The 18,914-nt window shown below is 43.3% G+C and overlaps 1 protein-coding gene across 1 annotated transcript in view; it reads right to left on the reverse strand.

Moving 5' to 3' along the window:
• CPAMD8 (C3 and PZP like alpha-2-macroglobulin domain containing 8) overlaps window positions 1-18,914 on the reverse strand; it is a 7,231,600-nt gene that overhangs the window by 1,191,364 nt on the left and 6,021,322 nt on the right. The window contains exon 32 of the mRNA XM_044054766.1: window positions 8,308-8,540. Coding sequence (XP_043910701.1) covers window positions 8,308-8,540 — 233 coding nt within the window. The remainder of the gene's footprint in view (window positions 1-8,307; window positions 8,541-18,914) is intronic.

Genomic DNA, 18,914 nt, shown 5'->3' on the forward strand with positions numbered 1-18,914 from the left:
GTTGTGCCCAGCAAATAAACTTTTTCCATTTACTTGTGTAAAGCTGTCCTGTAGAAGGTTTATGGGAAGATACAAGAATATAATGGACAGGGGTAGACAGCACTGGTTGTCTGGCTATCAGCAGAATTGGAGAAACCATGCTGTCAGCTTGAGGTTTGGGATATCTGGATGAATCATACCTGTTGCGTAAGACAGGAGGTCTGGCATAGGCTCCAGAATCCAAGGTTGGTAAAGCAGATGAGGTCAAAGGAAGGGGAACCAAATCTGTTGAGGCCAGTAAGGTGCAATGAGGATAACTGTGCTCTTCAACCTGGCAGCTTTCTGTAGAAATTTTGGAATTAGAGGAATTGGCAGGCAAGCATAAAGTAGACCGGGGGGCCAATAGTGGAGTAGAGCATCCCTTGGCGATTCCCCTGGAGGGGGGATTAGGGCAAAGTAGCTGCTGCATTTGTTGTTTAGCAGAGAAACAAAAAGATCGCAGCAAGGCTGGCCCCACTGAAGGAAAATCATTTCTGTCACTTTCATTTGGAGGGACCACTCGTGAGCCAGAAGAATGAACTTGCTCAATTTGTCTGCTATCAGACTGAACTTTCCCGGAATGTGCATTGCTATGAGAAAGCGGTTGGATGATATCACCCACTGCCACACTCTGCGTGCTTCTCGACACAATGGGTAACATCTGGTTCCTCCTTGTTTATTGATGTACCAAACTACTGACAAATTGTTTGTATGAATCACAACTGTCCCTAAAGGGAGAGCATCCTGAAAGGCTTGCAGTGCTAAGAGCACTATTCTCATCTCTAGGAAATTGATAAGCAAATTGGCCTCTTCAGGGGACCAAGTGCCTTGGAATGTTTTCTCCAGGAAGTGCCCTCCCCACTCAACCTGAGACGTGTCTGTGGTCACTATGGCCTTGGGATGACAGAGAATGAAAGGATGGCCTTGTAGAACCTGATCTGAGTGAATCCACCACCAAAGGTATCTCTTGCATGCCTTAGTGATTCTTATTTGTGCTGACATGAGTTGACAAAGAATCGATCACTGTGTTGCTAGCATCCACTGAAGAATCCTCATATGAAATCTTGCCAGAGGAACTAAGATTATGGCAGATGACAATGACCCCAAAGCTTCAAGAATCAACTGGGTTGAAATTTTGGTATTGCAAATTATTTTCTTGACCTGGAATCTGATAGCCTGCACTCTTGCGAGAGGAAGAGAAGTTGTCAATGATATCGTGTTGAAGACTGTTCCTATGAATTTCAAGGTCTGAGTTGGTTTTAACCGAGACTTGCTGTAATTTATCATAATCACAGGAAGTCTGGAGTACCTGATCTCTTGCTCTTATTAGTAGATGCCTGGTTGGGGCAGTAATGACACAGTCGTCTAGATATGGAAACCCTCAGAATCCCTGCAGTCTCAAGTGAGTGGCTACCACTGGCATGCATTTGGTGAACACCTTGGAGGCTGTGGTGATGTCAAAGGTCAGTGCTCTGAACTGATAGCAATACATTTCTGGATTGTCCATTCATTTTTATGGGATGTACACATCGTGAAGGTCTATTGCGCACATTCAGTCATCCTAGCCCAAGAAGGGTAGGATGGACTGAACTGTAACCATCCGAAACGTTGTATGTCAAACTGACTTGTTCAAGATGCTGAGATCCAAAATTGGTCTCTAGTCCCCTACCTTCCTTGGCACTATAAAGAATCTCGAGTAAGTTCTGGATTCTATTTAGTCTGGTGGGACCTCATGGATGACTTTTTCCTAGCAAGTTTTTTTTATTTCTAGGGCTGCTGCTCTCTTCTGACTAGGTGGAACATCAGGAATTTTACATACATTTGGAGGTGGAAGGGAAAAGGGAATTATATAACCTGTGGAAATAATCTTCTGCAGCAAAGTATCTCTTTTTATATCTAGCCAAACTCTCTGGTGCAGGGACAGTCAACCCCAGATTGCCTCCGGAGGGGAACAATCGGGCCTTTCAAGAGTGCTGATAGGGTCAGTCAGCAAAATAATATCTGGACCCCTAGTTCTGTGGGCCTCCTCTGCCTCATGGGCTTCATAATCTATTAGAGTTCCCCCCTCTGCCCCAGGGGAACTATTTCCACATGTGTCCTGGAAAGGATACTGGGACTTTCTGAACCACATTTTCCAACCACCCCATTCAGTCCCAGAAACGGATCTTTGAGGGGGTGAAAAATGTATGCCCACTGCAGAAAGGGACTTTCCATCCTTTTCACACCCGAAGAGTGTATCTTTCACTTTTGGGCAAAACAACGAAATGTTGTCAAAGGGTGCGTTGACAAACGAGGACTTGAAAAGCTCCGCAAAATCACTTAAGTGCATCCAGGCATGCCTCTTAATGGATATGACTGAACCCAACCTTAGACTACATATGAGATAAGCTTCATGGATGAATTTGAAATGGATTGAAGGGCAGCCAACTGAGAGGCCACAGAAAATTGAGCCTTACCAGTAATGGTCCCTGAAAGGGATTTTGAAAGTTCCTTGATCAAACGCCTTTGTAATCTGGTAATATGTGCCAAATAGTTCAGTGACCTAAGGGCAAAGGTCACTGATGCACACACATTGCCCAAATCTATCCATTACCCTAGACTCCCTGTTAGGGTGACAAACAGAGGAACTTTGTTCAGCAAGTTCCTTCTTGGTGGCCGCTGTCTTGACCACAGCATCCACAGGCACCCCTTTTTTTCCTAAATGCCTTGCCCATAAGTCGAGCCAGAATGTGGTGTGGCCTCTTAGGGTTGGCTCAACAAAGACAAGACTCCTTCTACTCCCTACTAGAGACCAAATCAATGAGTTTGTTGGTGGTCGGAGTAACCTAGGAGTTAGATGGGCCAGCTCCAAAGGCCTCCAGAAATATTGATTCCTCTGGTTAAGGGTTTCTGGAAGACCAATCACCTCTCTGCTTAAGGATCTCAAGAATGTCTCTAAATGAGACATCTTCTGGAAGTGATCATGGGGACTCTTTCCCTTATCAAAATCAGTATCCTCACTGACTGACTCTCACAGAGAGTTTAACTGCCTCCTCTTGCACTTCTTCTTCTGACGGACTTCCTTGGTGGGATGTTCCGGTGAAGTGTCGGAAGAGACAGTAAAATCCTGCTGGATGGTCTGGGGGCCTTGAGGTGGCTGTCCCTGTGCTGTAGAATTGTGTCTCTCTAAGTGCAGACACCTTTGGGAACCAGATTGGAGATCCAAGGGGGTTGGATCCATTCATCCTGTTGCAGCAGAGAATACTCTCTTCACTACCTCGAAGGCAGATCGCTCTGGAGAAAAGGAAGACATTGGCTCTGAGAAGGTAGGCTTCTGGACCATTGTCTCACTCTGCCCCAAGAGCAATCATCCCAAGGCAGAAGTCTAAGCCGAGCTATCCAGTGCCAAAGCTGTGAGGGGCAGAGATGGCTCTGAAAACCTGAGTCCACTCCAAAATCTCAGACATGACAAGGCAACTTTGGCTGTAAGAGTCATCCCGATCCAAAGACAGAGACAGTACACTCAGAGAAAGCTTTGAATCCAAAGATAAAGGTATCTTCAAATCAGAGCCAGACAGACCTGGAAGGTTAAGCTCCAGGGACTAGGAAGCAACCAGACAGATCAAAGAAGGAGCAAGCAGTTGTGGTGTGGTAGATGGATGGGCTTCCTGCCCTGAGGGAGCTGGAAGACCATCCATTTGCATCTGTGCCGAGAGGACCCTCCTCATCATTCTGTCCACATCTTCATCAGTCAAACTCCTGCAAGAACAAGAAGAGGCAAGGGATGGTGACCTGGAGCAAAGTCTTTCCAAAAAAGGAGGAGGAACCCTGGCAGGTACTGTTGGTGAGTATTTTGTTCTAGGTAGGATCTTCAGATACAAAAAACCTGGATCCACTGATTTCTTCATCGGATCTGAAGGAGAGTGGATCTGAACTGGCTTTGGCTTTTTCTTTGGTGGCTCCAAAAATGGAGTCGAGGAAGTAGAGGGTCTCGGAGACATAGTTTTGGTTTTGGGGGACTGAGCCCCATAAAAGAGCTTCACTGAAGGTTGATGGAGGCACTCCATTTAATATTAATTTATTCTTCCTGTCGGCTACTGCTCTAAAATGAAAGTTCTTACAAATTAAACAATCCTCTTGGAGATGTTGTGAGCCCAAGCAGTAAACACATGGGCATCTGGGAGGGGCAATTTGTGCCCACACTTTTGACATTTATTTAAAACTGGAAGGTCCTTTTTTAGACAAACCAGAAACAAGAAAAAGGAAACGTAATTATCTTAAAACGTGAAAAAGGGAAATACCAGCAATGGTAAAAAAAGTTTACACTAGTGTGTAACAATAGCAGAAAACAAGAAAAGAATTACCAGTAATGGTAGACAGATATTACACCAAGTGTAAGAGGGGTAGGGGAGTAATATAATAAGATCTGAAATAGGAAAAAGGGAAACTTTAAGAGAAAAACATGCTTATCTGAGAAACACTCAAGAGCTGGGACTTTTTGCGAAAAGCAGCAAATGAGATCTGAGGTATGTTAAGGGTTGGTGCGTTATGGGTAAGAGAGGAGCTTGAGACCTTTTTGGTGGTCACAAGCTTTAGTAATGGCCAGGTCAGGTCTGAGGATCAGATCTGAACCCAGCAGTTGAGGATAGAATGAAAACTGAAAACATCAGATCAAATGGTAATAAATATCAAGAAGCAGATGCCTGTTAGATATGTCTAAAGCATCAAAGCTACAATGCAAGCAATACTTTGCAACCTGAGAGCTGGAGTTGTAGAGATCTAAAAGTTCCTTAATGAGAACTCTATCTCCCTTCTCTTCCAGTTTGTCTTTTGTCTGGCACAGGAGAGTGTCCATGTTATTTAACTATATGGAAATGGCAAGTGAGATCCCTCTTGGCCAAGGTGGCTGATGTGTAGACTTTCTTGCCAAATGTTACTAGGGCCCTACCCTCTTTTTCACAGTTGGCAAGGAGGTTTTACAGGTACTACCTTTGGCTCTCTTGGGTCCCACAGACACCACCTCAAGATCCACCATAAGATTCTTAAAAAGATGTTTGTGAGAATCTGGAACCCTAAAAAAATGGTCTGGTTTCCTAGCAGCAAGTGGTTGGGAGCCAGGCTGCAGGGAAGAGTCAAGAAAACATATCTACTACCTCTAAAACTGGAAGAAAGGCCAAGGTTTGTGCTCAGGAAGCCTAAGAAATGATCTAACCCTTTTCTAAGATTGGGGATAATCCTGAGCCTCCCAGGTAAAGAAATCCCTCATCTTATACTTTATGTTTCCAAGGTGAAATCCTCAGGTGGTGAAGCTGAGGCAAAACTTTCATCGGACTCTGAGTCAGTTTATGAACAGAAGACATCTGGTCTATATATACCAACTGATCTTCATCTGAGTTTTAACAATAACTGGATTCTTGCAGGAAAGGTCCCGCTTTCTTTTCCCAGGAGAAGATTCTGTAGTAGCACTCCTACTCTGGCTAAGCTGTCTGGATCTCATAATATCCATGAGATCCTCAGCTAGCCTGACAATGTCTTGCTTGTAGGCTTGAAGAGACTGAGACCCAGATGGCCTAAGCTGAGGCAAGTATTCTTGGATTGGGCTTCAGGTGTAGTGTCAAATCTATTCAACCCAAGTCATGGGTGGGAGGATGCAGCCTACATCCACGTCAGCTGAAGCCTCCCCTATCAAACGGGGAATTCCGCCCTCCCCCTCAGCAGTCTTGGAATAGGAGTCTGAAGCCAGAATCTGCACAGTAATCCTGGACCTAACCAACAAACAGGTCAGTTATCATAAGATAAAATTAATGCTGTGATTGTTAATCCTCTCAAATGCCGTCTCAATCCATTTAATCTTCTATATAACATCTATAAACCAGTTCAAGCCTCTGCAGTTTTGCAGCAAAAGCATTCACAGTATCTGAATAACCCAGTTCTTAATTATCCTAGCATGTATTCTCTTTGATTAATTTTACTCTGAATATAATCAGATACAAAAAAAAATTGTATATAATAAAAGACACGATTGGGATAAATAAGACAAACCACCCCCTACTTTCCTTCCATTACATCAGCACTATTACATATCCATTCTAAATCAATAGCCATTGATTCACCTTGAACCAGAAAGAGAACATTTCTTCATCATTTCTTTTCATACTTTACAAACGCTCCTCCATTTTAAATCAATCAAGGCTTGTTCAACTGACTTACAATATTCACCCAACAAACAGGCAACACCTATCAGCTGGGACTGGTGTCCAACCCCCCCACCCCACCCCCAAGCCAGCAAACCTCATACTGTGAGAAACAGTTTAGCCTGTTATTCAGCAAGCTGGACAACCAGTCTGTTATTTAAAGAGTTTATTCATTACATTTGTACAAAATATTCTCCAGAAATATCTAAATCAAAAAAGTGCACAACTTGAGAAACTGACCCACACACAACAGCAAGAGACACTATACGCCCAAGGGGGAAAACTAATCCCCACCAATAAGGTTATTTTTTAGTGTGTTAAACCTTGTGAGACTGATCTAAACACTACAGCAAGATACACTGTACTCCCAAAGGGAAAACTAATTTCCCCCTGTCAAGGATGCTATTTTTAGTCTGTCAACCCACATACTATCTCCAGTCTAAGTGAGACATCAAAGATCACCCACTCAGTAAATTAAAACAGTAATGGTAGTGAACAAGCACACATGCGAATCTCAGTTAGAAACCAGACTAATCAAAACAAACTCACTCTAAGTACAATTTGTTTAAACTATGAAGATGGACAAGCATTCCTGAAATGGGTTATGGAATCCTTAACTAAAAATCCCACCACTTCAGAAACAAAGTATCTGTACTGTAATAAAATCTTCACCCCATCAAAGAACAAGTACAGCACTTCTCCAAAACCACATCAAAACTAACCTCATTATCAAACCATGGAACATAAAAAAATAAACCAAAGAGAAAACAAACCAATTTTCAGTCAACTTTAATAAAAACTCTAATATTATTATTCATAGATCACAGGAAAACTTATACTGCCCATGTTACAATGAAAATAGTCCAAGTCTTCCTTTCTCTTAATTCTATACAGATGTACTTGCATCCATTGAGCAATACTACCTTCTTGAACTTTCCAGATATATTCAAGAATCTCAAATGGAAAAGCATACTGCACAAGCCTTCTATTGAGGTAAAAGAATCTGTAAACCAAATCATACCACCAAGAAGAAATATCGCCAAAGTTGCTCAGTATGAAATTAAATTTCAGATACTTGTTCATACACTTCGCAATACATCATCAAATCCTGCCCTCAAATCAGCTCTCTGCTGTTAAAGTATAGTTGTATAAGTAAACTTGTTACAACAGTTATCACTGCTGCAGTGGCTTCAAGCTATATGGCAAGCATCCTTCCTAGGAACAAACATCCAACCAGCTTCCAAAGCTTTAGGGCACATTCCACATGCTTCTACATCCATTGAAGCTTGGGAGAGATAGTAAAATAGATTCTGAAGCAGACAACGTTATGCATAACCTGGGTGATTTACCTTGAATTTACATTGAATTATTTTAATTTCTGGTGTTCTACCTTCAAGTTCCTCACTGTAAAAGGTTATACCTAGATGAATCTGCCATGTTCTGAGAAACTGTCAGTCATCAAATAACAGTGCAACAATATGCAATGTAAGTACAGAAAAGTAAGGTAAGATTAACAAAAGAAAGACTAACCAAACTACCCACATAGTATCATGCAGCATAGACAAACTATATGACTTCTAGGTAATCTGAATTTTTAATCACAATAAAAACCATGAGAATATGCAGAATGCTTTCCTACAGTTTGAAGAGAGTTTTTTTTTTTTGCCAATGATCAGAAACAAAGTTCAGAAGACCTCTCTCATATTCCTTGCTTATTCTTCAGTTTCCTCAGCATGGAGTTGTGCTCCTGTTAAACCAGACATCTGAAAGATAATGCAATCATACAGGCACTGAAGGCTGAGGGAGTCAAACACTTAACCAGTTCACCACAGGAAACAGCTCACTAAACAGCTACTTAATCTCCTGCGCTAAATACCACTCAACTATCTTTTTCTTATCATCCTAAATGCAAATTGCTTTCATTAAAAAAAAAATCAGTTGATGATTAAACAAAATCAGCTGGTGATCTAGCAGTCAGGGAAATTAAAATTTCTCAGAGCACTACAAACTCGTTAGCAATTATTAAAAAGTGTGTCATACATTTGTGCTATCTGCTTAAAAAACAGGTTGGAACAAGAAAGGTCTCTTATAAAGTACTGTAACCTTCATATTATACCTGGTACATGCCTCCAGAGTAACCTTGTACTCTTGATGATAATCATCAGAATGTGGATCGTTATCATCAGCTACAGCTCGCCTGCTGCGTTTCAGCTGTGAGTGGTTATGATCAAAATCAGATGATCTTCCATAATACTGGTGATATCTGAGAGACTTTGGTTCTTCAAGATTTACAAAGAGTTGGAAGGCTGGCTTAGTAATAGGATCAGGAACATTGTATGTAACATCAATCTGTGAAGTGAAGTAAAGTAAAGCTATGCAATTAAAAAAAAAGAGAAACAAAATCAGCAAATCTGAAATAGTCCAGCATTTTGTTGCATGATATTTTTTGGGTCTATTTCTTTGACAACCATGACTGAACATATATTTTTGAAAGAGCATACTGACATGGAAAGCAAGTACATACTAATTACTACCTTACATGTACACATATCAAACAACAATTTTAACATAAAACTGACACTTCACTTACTCAACAAATTTGCTATGTAGAGACAGTACAGTTGTGTAAGTAAACTTACCATAACAGTAGATGCTCAAATGATCACTACTACAGTAGCCTTGGTAAAGGGGTTACATCTTGCCAAGGGTATAACATCCATCCAGCTTCCAAAGCTTCAGGGGAACCTTCCACACATCCAAACTGTCAGGCAGCTTGAGATGTGCAGAGTGTTTCGGAGTCAAGCCTTTCAGAACTTTCCTACCAAAAGAGAGATGGAAGCTGAGCCATGAAGTGACAATGCTGGGAACAACAAAAAATAAATGCCCACACCCTAGCATAAAAAAAACTCACCAAAAAAACAAGAGGGATGGGGAGGGGGGTGGTTACTGCTGCAGTGATCATTTGAACAACTATTGTTATGGTAAGCTTACTTACACAACTTTACTATGCTCATCATGCTGATCACCGATACTGTTGTAGGTATGGCTATAGGGGTATAGTACTCTATCTTATAACATTTGGGAGATGGAACAGGAGGAGTCCAGGAGCCCTAGGACAAAGGTTTTAGCAAAGTCTGACTAGGATCTACAGAAGGAGCAAAGCTAATAGTGCTTTGTAAAATATATATACAGATAACCAAGTAGCAGCTTCTAGAATACTTTCCAAAAAGCCACAGATGAAGCCAAGGCCATGGCAGAGTTGGTCTTGGCCCTGCCTGGAATACTTTTGTTATGGTGAGTATAACAAAATGTAACTGGCTTAGACAACCATGTGGTAACAAGTCTGCTTTGTCACAGGTTTTTCCCCTCTTCTCACTTTCACAAAAATGAACAAATGATCAGAAGATCTGAAAGATTCTGTAGTTTGGAAAGAAAAAGGGGACATGGATACCACTTTAGGCATAAAAGAAGGACTGATTCTCAAAGAAACCCTGTTGCTCTCCTGGTGGAAAATGAGATAGGGTTGACTCTCCATAACAGCTTGCAACTCAGATACTCTTCTTGCAGAGGTAGAGCAATTCAAACTGTTTTCCATGTTAAGAACCTCAAGTCAGCCAGGTTAGCTGGTTCAAATGGAGCAAGTCTTAGCTTCTCTAACACAAAATTAAGAACCCAAGGAGGGGGCCACCAATTTACTTGGGGACCTCTTCTGAAAAAACTCCTTGCAAAAACATTTTGACATTAGAATGCATTGAAAGAAGATTCATGAAAAGATGTGCTGAAATGGCTGATAAATGAACCATGACAGAATAAGAAAGGCCCACAAAATAGTCACTCCCACAAATATTGTAAAACCAGACAAATACTAGCTCTGATTAGGTGTTGGTTATGTTGCTGGAACCAACTAGAAAAAAATTTCCATTTGCTAACATGATTTTCCAGTAGCAGGCTTTCTTGCCTCCATTAGTACCTGCTGTATATCCTAAGTAAGCAGGTGCCTAAAAGGAATTAAGACCCTATGATCCAGGCAGTCAATTGAAGATAATTGATGCTGGGGTGTATCAAAATCCTCTGTTCCTGTGTAAGACGATCAAGTCTCTGTGTAGGCTTGTGGTAATTGCCCCTGGCCATTTTCAAAAGAAGGGAGAAAGTACAGTTGTGTATGCTTACCATAAATGTAGATGTTTGAGTGTATTCACTGTTGCAGTCATCACCTGTGGGTTAGCCTGGTGTGGTAGCCCTCAGCTGGCCTGAATACCAGCGTCAATGTTTTTCTGCGTCGGCTGCTGTCACCTGTAGTCTGTCAGGTCGTCAGTGCTATAAAGCAAGGCATCCGACACCATTACATCAGTTTTCTTGCCCTAACCCATCAGAAGCACAAGGAAATATGGTAAAGTGGTCCTGGTGGCTAAAAGCCACCGTAAGAAGCTTGTCTTTTCCTAAGGAAAGAGGATATAAGGGGGAAGGAGGAAGGAAAACCAGGACTGCAACAGTGAATACAATTGAACATCTACATTTATGGTAAGTGTACACAACTGCACTATGTTCTTTGTGTTTCACTGTTGCAGTCATCACCTGTGGGAGGATTCCCAAAGCTGAGGAGATGGGTGGAAGGATTAGTTAGAGACCTAGGCATGGGTCAGCATGCCCTGCAGAACTGCAGAGGCAAATTCTGCCCTAGCCTTACAGAAAAGAGGTAGGTGGTAATGCTTTGTACAGGTATGGACAGAGATCCAGGTGGCAGCTTCCAAGATGTCCCTGGTGGGAACTCCTCTGAGGAATGCTGTGGAAGTGGAGGCTGCCCTAGTGGAATGGGTACGAATAAACATAGGGAGTGTTTTTTCCCATGTAGTCTGTAGCAGAAATAGATACAGTGTGATATCCATTTGGAAATGGTTTGCTTGGAAATGGGCTTCCCCTCTGCTTCTGAGACAAAGCTGACAAGAAGCTGGTCTGTTTTTCTGAAGGGTTTAGTATGGTCCAGGTAGTATCTAAGCTGTCTGTGCACAACTAGTAAGTGCAGAATTCTTCCGTCCTTGTTCTGAGGGTTAGGAAAGAAGGTGAGAAGGTGTATGGCCTGGTTGAGGGTCACATCAGATACCACCACACTAGGTGTTGATACTCCCTGGTACATAATTTTTTCAGCTGGTGGTTGAGGTGCGAAGCAAAGAGATCCACCTCTGGAGTTTCCCACTCCTGAAAGACTTGCAAAAAGATTTTTCTGTAGAGCTGCCATTCGTGGGGGTCCAGTAAGTTTCTGCTTAGATGGTCTGCCAGGGTGTTGTTAATCCCTGGTAGGTATTGGGCAATTAGGTGTAATCCCATGGAGGAGACTGTTAGCCAGAGGTTCATGGCTAGCCTACACAGAGGGGAAGATTGGGTCCCTCCCTGTTTGTTGCTGTACCACATTACTCTGGTGTCTGTTCTGATAAGGAGAACCCCTTGCCTGAGATGGGGTTTGAAGGATGTCAAAGCCTTTTGTACGGTCATCATTTCCTTCTGATTGATGTGTAAGGGAAGGTGCTGGGCGTCCCAAAGAGTTTGGGTGCACCTGCTTGCTAGGTGAGAGCCCCAAGCAATGTCTGAGGCGTTGGTGGTGATGGTCTGCCTGGTAGGGTGGAGGATGAAAGTAAGACTCTTGTTCTTGGCACAGGCCCCTGCCCACCAGAGAAGCTCAGCCCTTATACAGGGGATCAGAGGGAGAGAGAGGTCTCTAGAGGCTGAGAGTGCTGACACAAAAGGTTCTTTAGGTACCACTGAAGTTTCCTCATGTAAAGCCTGGCCAGAGGAATTAGAAGGATGCAAGATGCCATGTACCCAAAGGCTTGCAGGAACTTCCTCACAGTGGGGTGACTTCTGGAAGCTAACTGGGTAAAGTAGAGAGGCAGGAAGCTCTGCTTTTCTGGGGATAGGAAGGATATTTGGGATCCTGTTTCCAGCAGTGCTCCCAAGAAAATGATCTTCCTGGAGGGTGTTTACTTTTATTTCTTCTTGTTGATGGTGAACCCTAGGGAAGTTAGGAGGGTTTTGTCAAAGAGAAGTTCCTGGAGCAGTTTTTCTTTGCACTCTGCCTGAATGAGGCAGTCATCCAGATAAGGGTAAATCTCTATATTTCTCTGTCTGCAAAATGCTATGGCCAGGACTAAGCATTTTGTGAATACTCTGGGTGCAGTAGATAAGCCAAGGGGTAGCGCAGAGAACTGAAAGTGTTGTGAGCCTGCTCTGAAGTGCAGGAATTTCCTGCAGGATTCCCTTATGGGGATGTGGAGGTAGGCATCTTTTAGGCCTGGGATCAGCTCTGAAGTACAGGAATGTCCTGCAGGATTCCCTTATATGGATGTGGAGGTAGGCATCTTTAAGGCCTAGGGTCACTAGCCAGGCATTTTTGTCAGCATAGGCAGCAGCTGCTGCAAAGTCAGCATTTTGAATTTGGGGACCACCAGGGAGGTGTTCAGAATGGATAGATCCAGGATGGGGTGCCAAGTGTCCTCTTTTCTGGGAACAAGGAATAGTCTGGAATATAAGCCTTTGCTTGTTAGATCTGAGGGTACAGATTCTACTGCCCTCTGGGATATGATAGTTTGGACCTGTTTCAATGCCTCTGCCCACTGATTTGGAGGTAAATCTGAGTACCCTCTTGGAATTGGGAGTTCGTTGAAAGAGAATTTGTATCCCTGAAAAATGATTTTTAAGACCTATTGATCCTTTGTTACAAAAAGCCAATTTTCTTTGCAGAGGGAGAGCCTTCCTCCTAGCTTTTGGTGAGTGAATAGGTGGCTGAAGGGGGGAGAAGGAGTCATTGAGAGTTTTTGCCATAGAAAGATGGCTTGGAACTCCCTGCCTTTGGGGGGGAAGTGACCTACTGTTTGGTTCTCTGCTGCCCCTGGGATAGGGGCTTGTGTGGTCTATACCTGTGGGGCTTACCTTGCCCATGTCTGCTAGGGGCAGGGAAGGACCAGTGCTTAAGCTGAAAGTTCCTGCTGAACCTGGAAGGTTAAACCTGAAATAAATATTTTACTGTTTGCATAGATTTTGCTTTGTCTTCCATCTTTTTAAGCACCTCGTCTGCTTTTACTCCAAACAAGTGGTCCTTATCCAGGGGTGCATCAATTAATTTAGACTTGATATGATCAGGGAGAGGTTGTTCCTTCAACCATGCATGTCTCCTAATGACAGATCTTAACACTGCTGCCCTGCTTGAGGCTTCTAGGGCATCATATCCACAGTGTAACGAGTGTCTGGCCACTTGACAAGTAGAGTGCAGTAAATTTGCTAACTCTTCCGAATTGGCACAGTCAGGAAAGGTTGAAATCTTTTGCTTTAATAGTTCCAAAGTGTGCTATTGATATTTTAACTTATGGAACGGACAGTTGAGTGCTCTGATAGCTAAGGTTGCTGAGGTGTATACTTTTATACCCCCATCTGTCCAGAGCTATGGAATCCTTGTCAGAAGGAATAGGATTCTTGGCAGAACTAGTCTTAGCGCCTTTAGGTCCCTGTGTAATGACCTCTGGGTCTGCAGCAGGATTTCTGTACAAGTATTTGTGAGAATCCGGTACTCTGTAATACCGGTCAGGTTTCCTGGGAGCAGATAGGAGGGTGTGTCAGGAGTTAAGCTGGATTCATGGAAGACATCAACAGCCACCTCTAAGATTGGAGGGATGGCCAAGGGTCTTATACTGGGGCAGGTCCAGAAACTCTCTTAGTCTTTTCTTAGACTGAGGGAAGTCCTGGGATTCCCAGTGGAAATGTTCCCTGAGGGTGTGCAGGGTTTCCCCAAAGGAATGATCTTCTGGTGGGGAGGCAGAAGGAATGGATTCCTCTGCATCTGAATCCTCATAAGCAGTCAGAGGTTGCTGTTCGTCTTCAGAATCTGAATAATCAGATTCCTCAGAATCCTGTTCTGTCATAATTTCAGGAGAAGGGTGTCTTTTCCTTTTAGAAGTTGTGGCCTGACTACCCGTGATAAGGGAGATAAGATGCTCTGCCATTTTACGCATTTGTGCTTGGGGTGGTGGAGCAGGAGCAAGATGATGTCTAGAGGCAGACTTCCTAGGAGTGGCCTGGCTTCTAGGCCTAAGATTATCCATTGGTCTGAGAGAAGTCAGATGAGAAGACGGTTTTTGCCTAGATTCGGTAGTGTGAGAGGCTTCCTCGAAAGCCTGCGCCTGCATCGCGGCTCCAGACTCAACCAAGGCAGAGACAGCCAAAGCTCAGAAGACGAGGAAGATTTCTGTGGCATATCACACTCCAAAAGGGTCTTTATAGAGGCCTGTGTAGATATTGTATCGACCATCAGGGCTGCAAAAGCACCTCACTGAATTCCGTAGAACTGACGACCTGCTTAGTGGTAGAGTCGTCGGAAGGCTTAGCCTTGTGTGGTCTGTCTCTATCTTTATCTCTGCATTTTTTTGAAATGTTCATGGATTGTTGGCTGACGGATGCGATTTCGGAATGCAAAGACGGAAGACGAAATTAACTGTCTACAATAAGAGCTCTACGGCGAATGATTCTCGCCTTAAAGAGGGCACAGAACTGGCAATTGGGGACGTCATGGTCTGGATCTAAAGTGACGCAGTATGAATGGAAGTCTTGGTGTGGGATCTGCTTTCCACAGGCGAGACAATTGTTAACTTTTTCGGACATTGATTAGTGCATGAAAAAAGGATCCCCAACAGGGTACTTAGCTTTAGATGTTTTCAGCTGTAATTCAAACTTTGGTACTGACCGACCGGCACACTTGTGAACTGCTTCTGCTAAGGGCTCCATGACAAGAAAGACTGATGTAATGGCATCGGCTGCCTTGCTTTATAGCACTGATAACCTGATGTCAGACTACAGGCGACAGCAGCCGATGCAAAAAACACTGACTCTGGTATTCGGCCCAACCGAGGGCTACCACAGCAGGGATAACCCATAGGTGATGACTGCAACAGTGAAACACGAAGAACATCCACTGCTCTAATAAATCATAAAGTTGTTAATCAAGACCACTTCCATGAGTCCAACGAATAAATTGACCTTGGATTGATCTGCTACCCATCAAACTTTCCCTGAAGAAATCTAACCCTTCATTGTGGGTGATTACTGAGAACAAGTTGACCACGTCTACAGTTAGGAAACAAAAATCCAAGTTCTCTGTATTTATTTGTCTTAATAAGTCCAAACAGTGCCATGAGTTTTTGGCTTTTATTGCGAAGAAACACTTTTTTTTAACAGCATTATTCTGGTTCGAAGTAATTATGGAAACCTTGCTGGTTCAACTTAACCAGTCTATTCAGAGACTAACTTCTGTAGTGATGGAAGGAAGATCGATGAGTGTATCTACCAATACCCTGACTGACTCACAAGCTGAACTGTTCACTCTGCATTCCCCAGTGGCCCAGGAATCAAAGAGGACCACCCCAGTTACTGTGAGGCCAGACAGAGTTAATACAGACCTGAATGAATGGTTTACAGCATTTGAAGCAGATTATTTCAACGAAAACGCTATTCCCAATCAAGGAATGTCATTAAAAATGCAGTTAAGTACCTTTGAAAAGCTGTGTAGAAAGTACAGAACACTTCAGCTCTCAAGCAAGTTCCCAAAAGCTTACAAGTCTGGAAACAGTCTTTGGAAATTGAGGAGGGGTCACCTGCTTTTTGAGAACTTGTGGTTTATTTGACAAAACAGGCTTTGAAATGATGGACATCATTATTAGAAACAACAGTAGTAAGTTGTCTCTTTTGCAAAATGAGATTTCAGTTTTAAATCAAAGTATTATTTCAGATTTACTTTTTGAGCAATACAAATTTAAGTATGACAATGTTCTTAAAGGCATCAATAACTTTGTAAAAGAGAACAGTTTGAGAAAGCAACGTAAGCTTGACAGAGACAGGGCTGACTATTCAAATAATCAAGCATATATATAGGGAGAAAACAGCCCCAGGGAAATGTGTATGAGAATAGCCCTCAAAATAATGAAAATATTCAGAACAACAGTTCTGATGGTCAAAGGGGGCTTGACAATACCAGGGGGAAGAATGATTATTCTTTTCAGGAGGGTCAACAACTAAGGAGGTCCGAGAGACTGAAAAATCAAGGGAAACGAACCCCCTAGGGCAGGCAGAACTACAATGTTCAGAGCAACAGGAAAGTACAGTTTTGTACCTACCATAAATGTAGATGTTCGAGTGTACACCCTGCTGCAGTCATCACACTTGGGTTATCCTGTCGTCAGGCGGTCCCGCAGTCGGCCGGAATTCCAAAGTCTTGGTCCGGCATCAGTTGCTGTCGCTTCTTCCCTGACGTCAGTGCACCAGGGGTATATATAATGCATCCAACGCCATTTTCTTCAGTTTTTCTTGCCCCAGATGTCAGGTGCCCCCAAAAAGGTGGTCAGTAATTAGTACCAAATTAAGCAATTTTTGCACAAACACAAAATCCCTCCAGCTATAAGCAAATACATCAGGAAGGTATTGTAGAGATTTAGCCAGTTAGATCAGAGGGGATGGAGGGAGGGTAACCTGGACTGCAGCAGGGTGTACACACTCGAACATCTACATTTATGGTGGGTACAAAACTGTACTATGTTCACCGTTTTACCCTGCTGCAGTCATCACACTTGGGTAGAATCCCAAAGCTAAGGATGGCTGGAGGAGTTATAGAGGCTTAGAGGAGGCTAGAAGGCCCTGCAGAACTGCAGTGGCGAAGCCAGATCTAGTTTTAGAGTAAAGTGGTAAGTGATCGTGTTTGGTAAAGGTGTGTACTGAACTCCAAGTTGCAGTTTCCAAAATCTCCTTGGTTGGAACCCCCCTGAGGAAGGCTGTAGATGTAGCTGTTGCCCTGGTAGAGTGAGGCCTAATGGTAGCAGGAACTAGTTTCCCATGATGGGTATAGCAAAAACGAATGCAATGTCCTATCCATTTGGAAATGGTTTGTTTTGATATAGCCTTTCCTTGTGAAGTTGTAGCATAGGATATAAAGAGCTGGTCAGATTTTCTGAAAACCTTAGTTTTATCCAAGTAGTAACGAAGTTGCCTGTGAATGTCCAAGGAATGCAGGAGTCTTTCTCCTTTGTTCTGTGGATTTGGGAAGAAGGTGGGTAAGTGGATGGTTTGATTTAAAGCCACACTGGAAACCACCTTAGGCATGAAGGAAGGATTAGTTCATAGAGAAACTCTGTCTTGATGGAAAATGATGAAAGGTTCCACTGCCATTAGTGCCTGCAGCTCTGAGATTCTTCTAGCTGAAGTTATTGCTAGCAGCAGGGCAGTCTTCCATGTTAGAAACTGTAGATCTGCAGAGAAAGCTGGTTCAAAGGGAGGTAGCGTAAGTTTTTCCAGAACAAAATTGAGGTCCCATGTTGGCATAGGCGCTCTCCTGGGGGGCCTAAAGTTTTTTGCCCCTCTGAGGAGCTGCCTTAGAAATGGATGTGAAAATAAGGGTGGATCCGTGTTGTAGTGGGCTGAAATAGCTGATGCATGTATTTTAATGGAAGAAAAAGAAAGTCCTTTGTGCAACATCTCAGTTAAATACTGTAGAATCTGAGGCATGTGTGTTTTGGCCTTTAGCTTGGTTCCAGGCGCAAAACCTTTTCCATTTGTCCGAATAGGCCTTCCTGGTGCTGGGCCTCCTAGCTTCCAGAATAACATCCTTAACTGCTTGGGAAAGAGGTGCTGGCTGGATGCTTAGGTGATTTGCCATGCAGCCAGATTTAAGGTTTTGAGCTGGCTGTGAAGAATCTGATTGTTTTGCTGTGTGAGCAAATGGGCAATTTGTGGTAAAATCCAAGGTGGGCCCTAGGCCATATTCCTCAATAGTGGGTACCAGTGCTGGCGTGGCCAGTCTGGGGCTATGAGTATCAGTCGTGGTCTCTCCTTTCTGACTTTCAGAAGCACCTTTGTGAGGAGAAGCAATGGAGGGAAGGCATATACTGTCAGGTTTTTCCAACTGAACGAGAGTGTGTCCACTTTCCAAGCTTCATGGTGAAGTGTTCTTGTACAAAATTTTGTTAGCAGATAGTTTTGAGAACTGGCAAACAGGTCTATGTCTGGAAGGCCCCATTTTTGAGTTATCATTGCAAATACTCGTGGATCCAGTTTCCACTCTTGGGGATCCATGATGTTTCTGCTGAGGTCGTCTGCCAATGTGTTCTTTTTTCCTGGCAGGAATTGAGCTTGTAACTGAACTTGGTAAGCCAGAGCTGTGTTCCACAAGGTCAGTGCTTGCCTGCATAGAGGGTAGGAGTGTGTACCCCCTTGTTTGTTTATGTACCACATTACTGTGGTGTTGTCCGTCCTTATTGTAAGTTGTCCTGGATGTAATAGATTCTTGAAGGCTGTCAGAGCATTCTGTACAGCTAGCATCTTTTTGATTGATGTGCAGATTCCTTTGATCTGCAGTCCATACGTCTTGAACGCACTGTCCTGCCATGTGTGCCCCCCCCCAGGCATAGTCCGATGCAACTGTTGCCATAGTTTGCCTGGCTGGGGGCAAGGTGAAAGGCTGACCCTTGTTGAGGTGACATGCCTGTGACCACCATAGAAACTCCTGTTGTAGGCAGGGAATGAGAGATATCATTGTGTCCAAGCTGTGGCTGTGTTGAGACCATACGCTTTTTAGGTACCACTGTAATTTCCTCATATGCAGCTTTGCAAATGGTATTAGTAGTATGCAAGATGCTATGAAGCCCAAGGCCTGCAGAATTTTTCTTGCAGGTAGTTGGGTCTTTGTTGCCATTG

The sequence above is a fragment of the Protopterus annectens genome, chromosome 13.part0 (assembly GCF_019279795.1).
Source record: "Protopterus annectens isolate FY-2018-M chromosome 13.part0, PAN1.0, whole genome shotgun sequence".
NCBI lineage: Eukaryota > Metazoa > Chordata > Ceratodontiformes > Protopteridae > Protopterus > Protopterus annectens.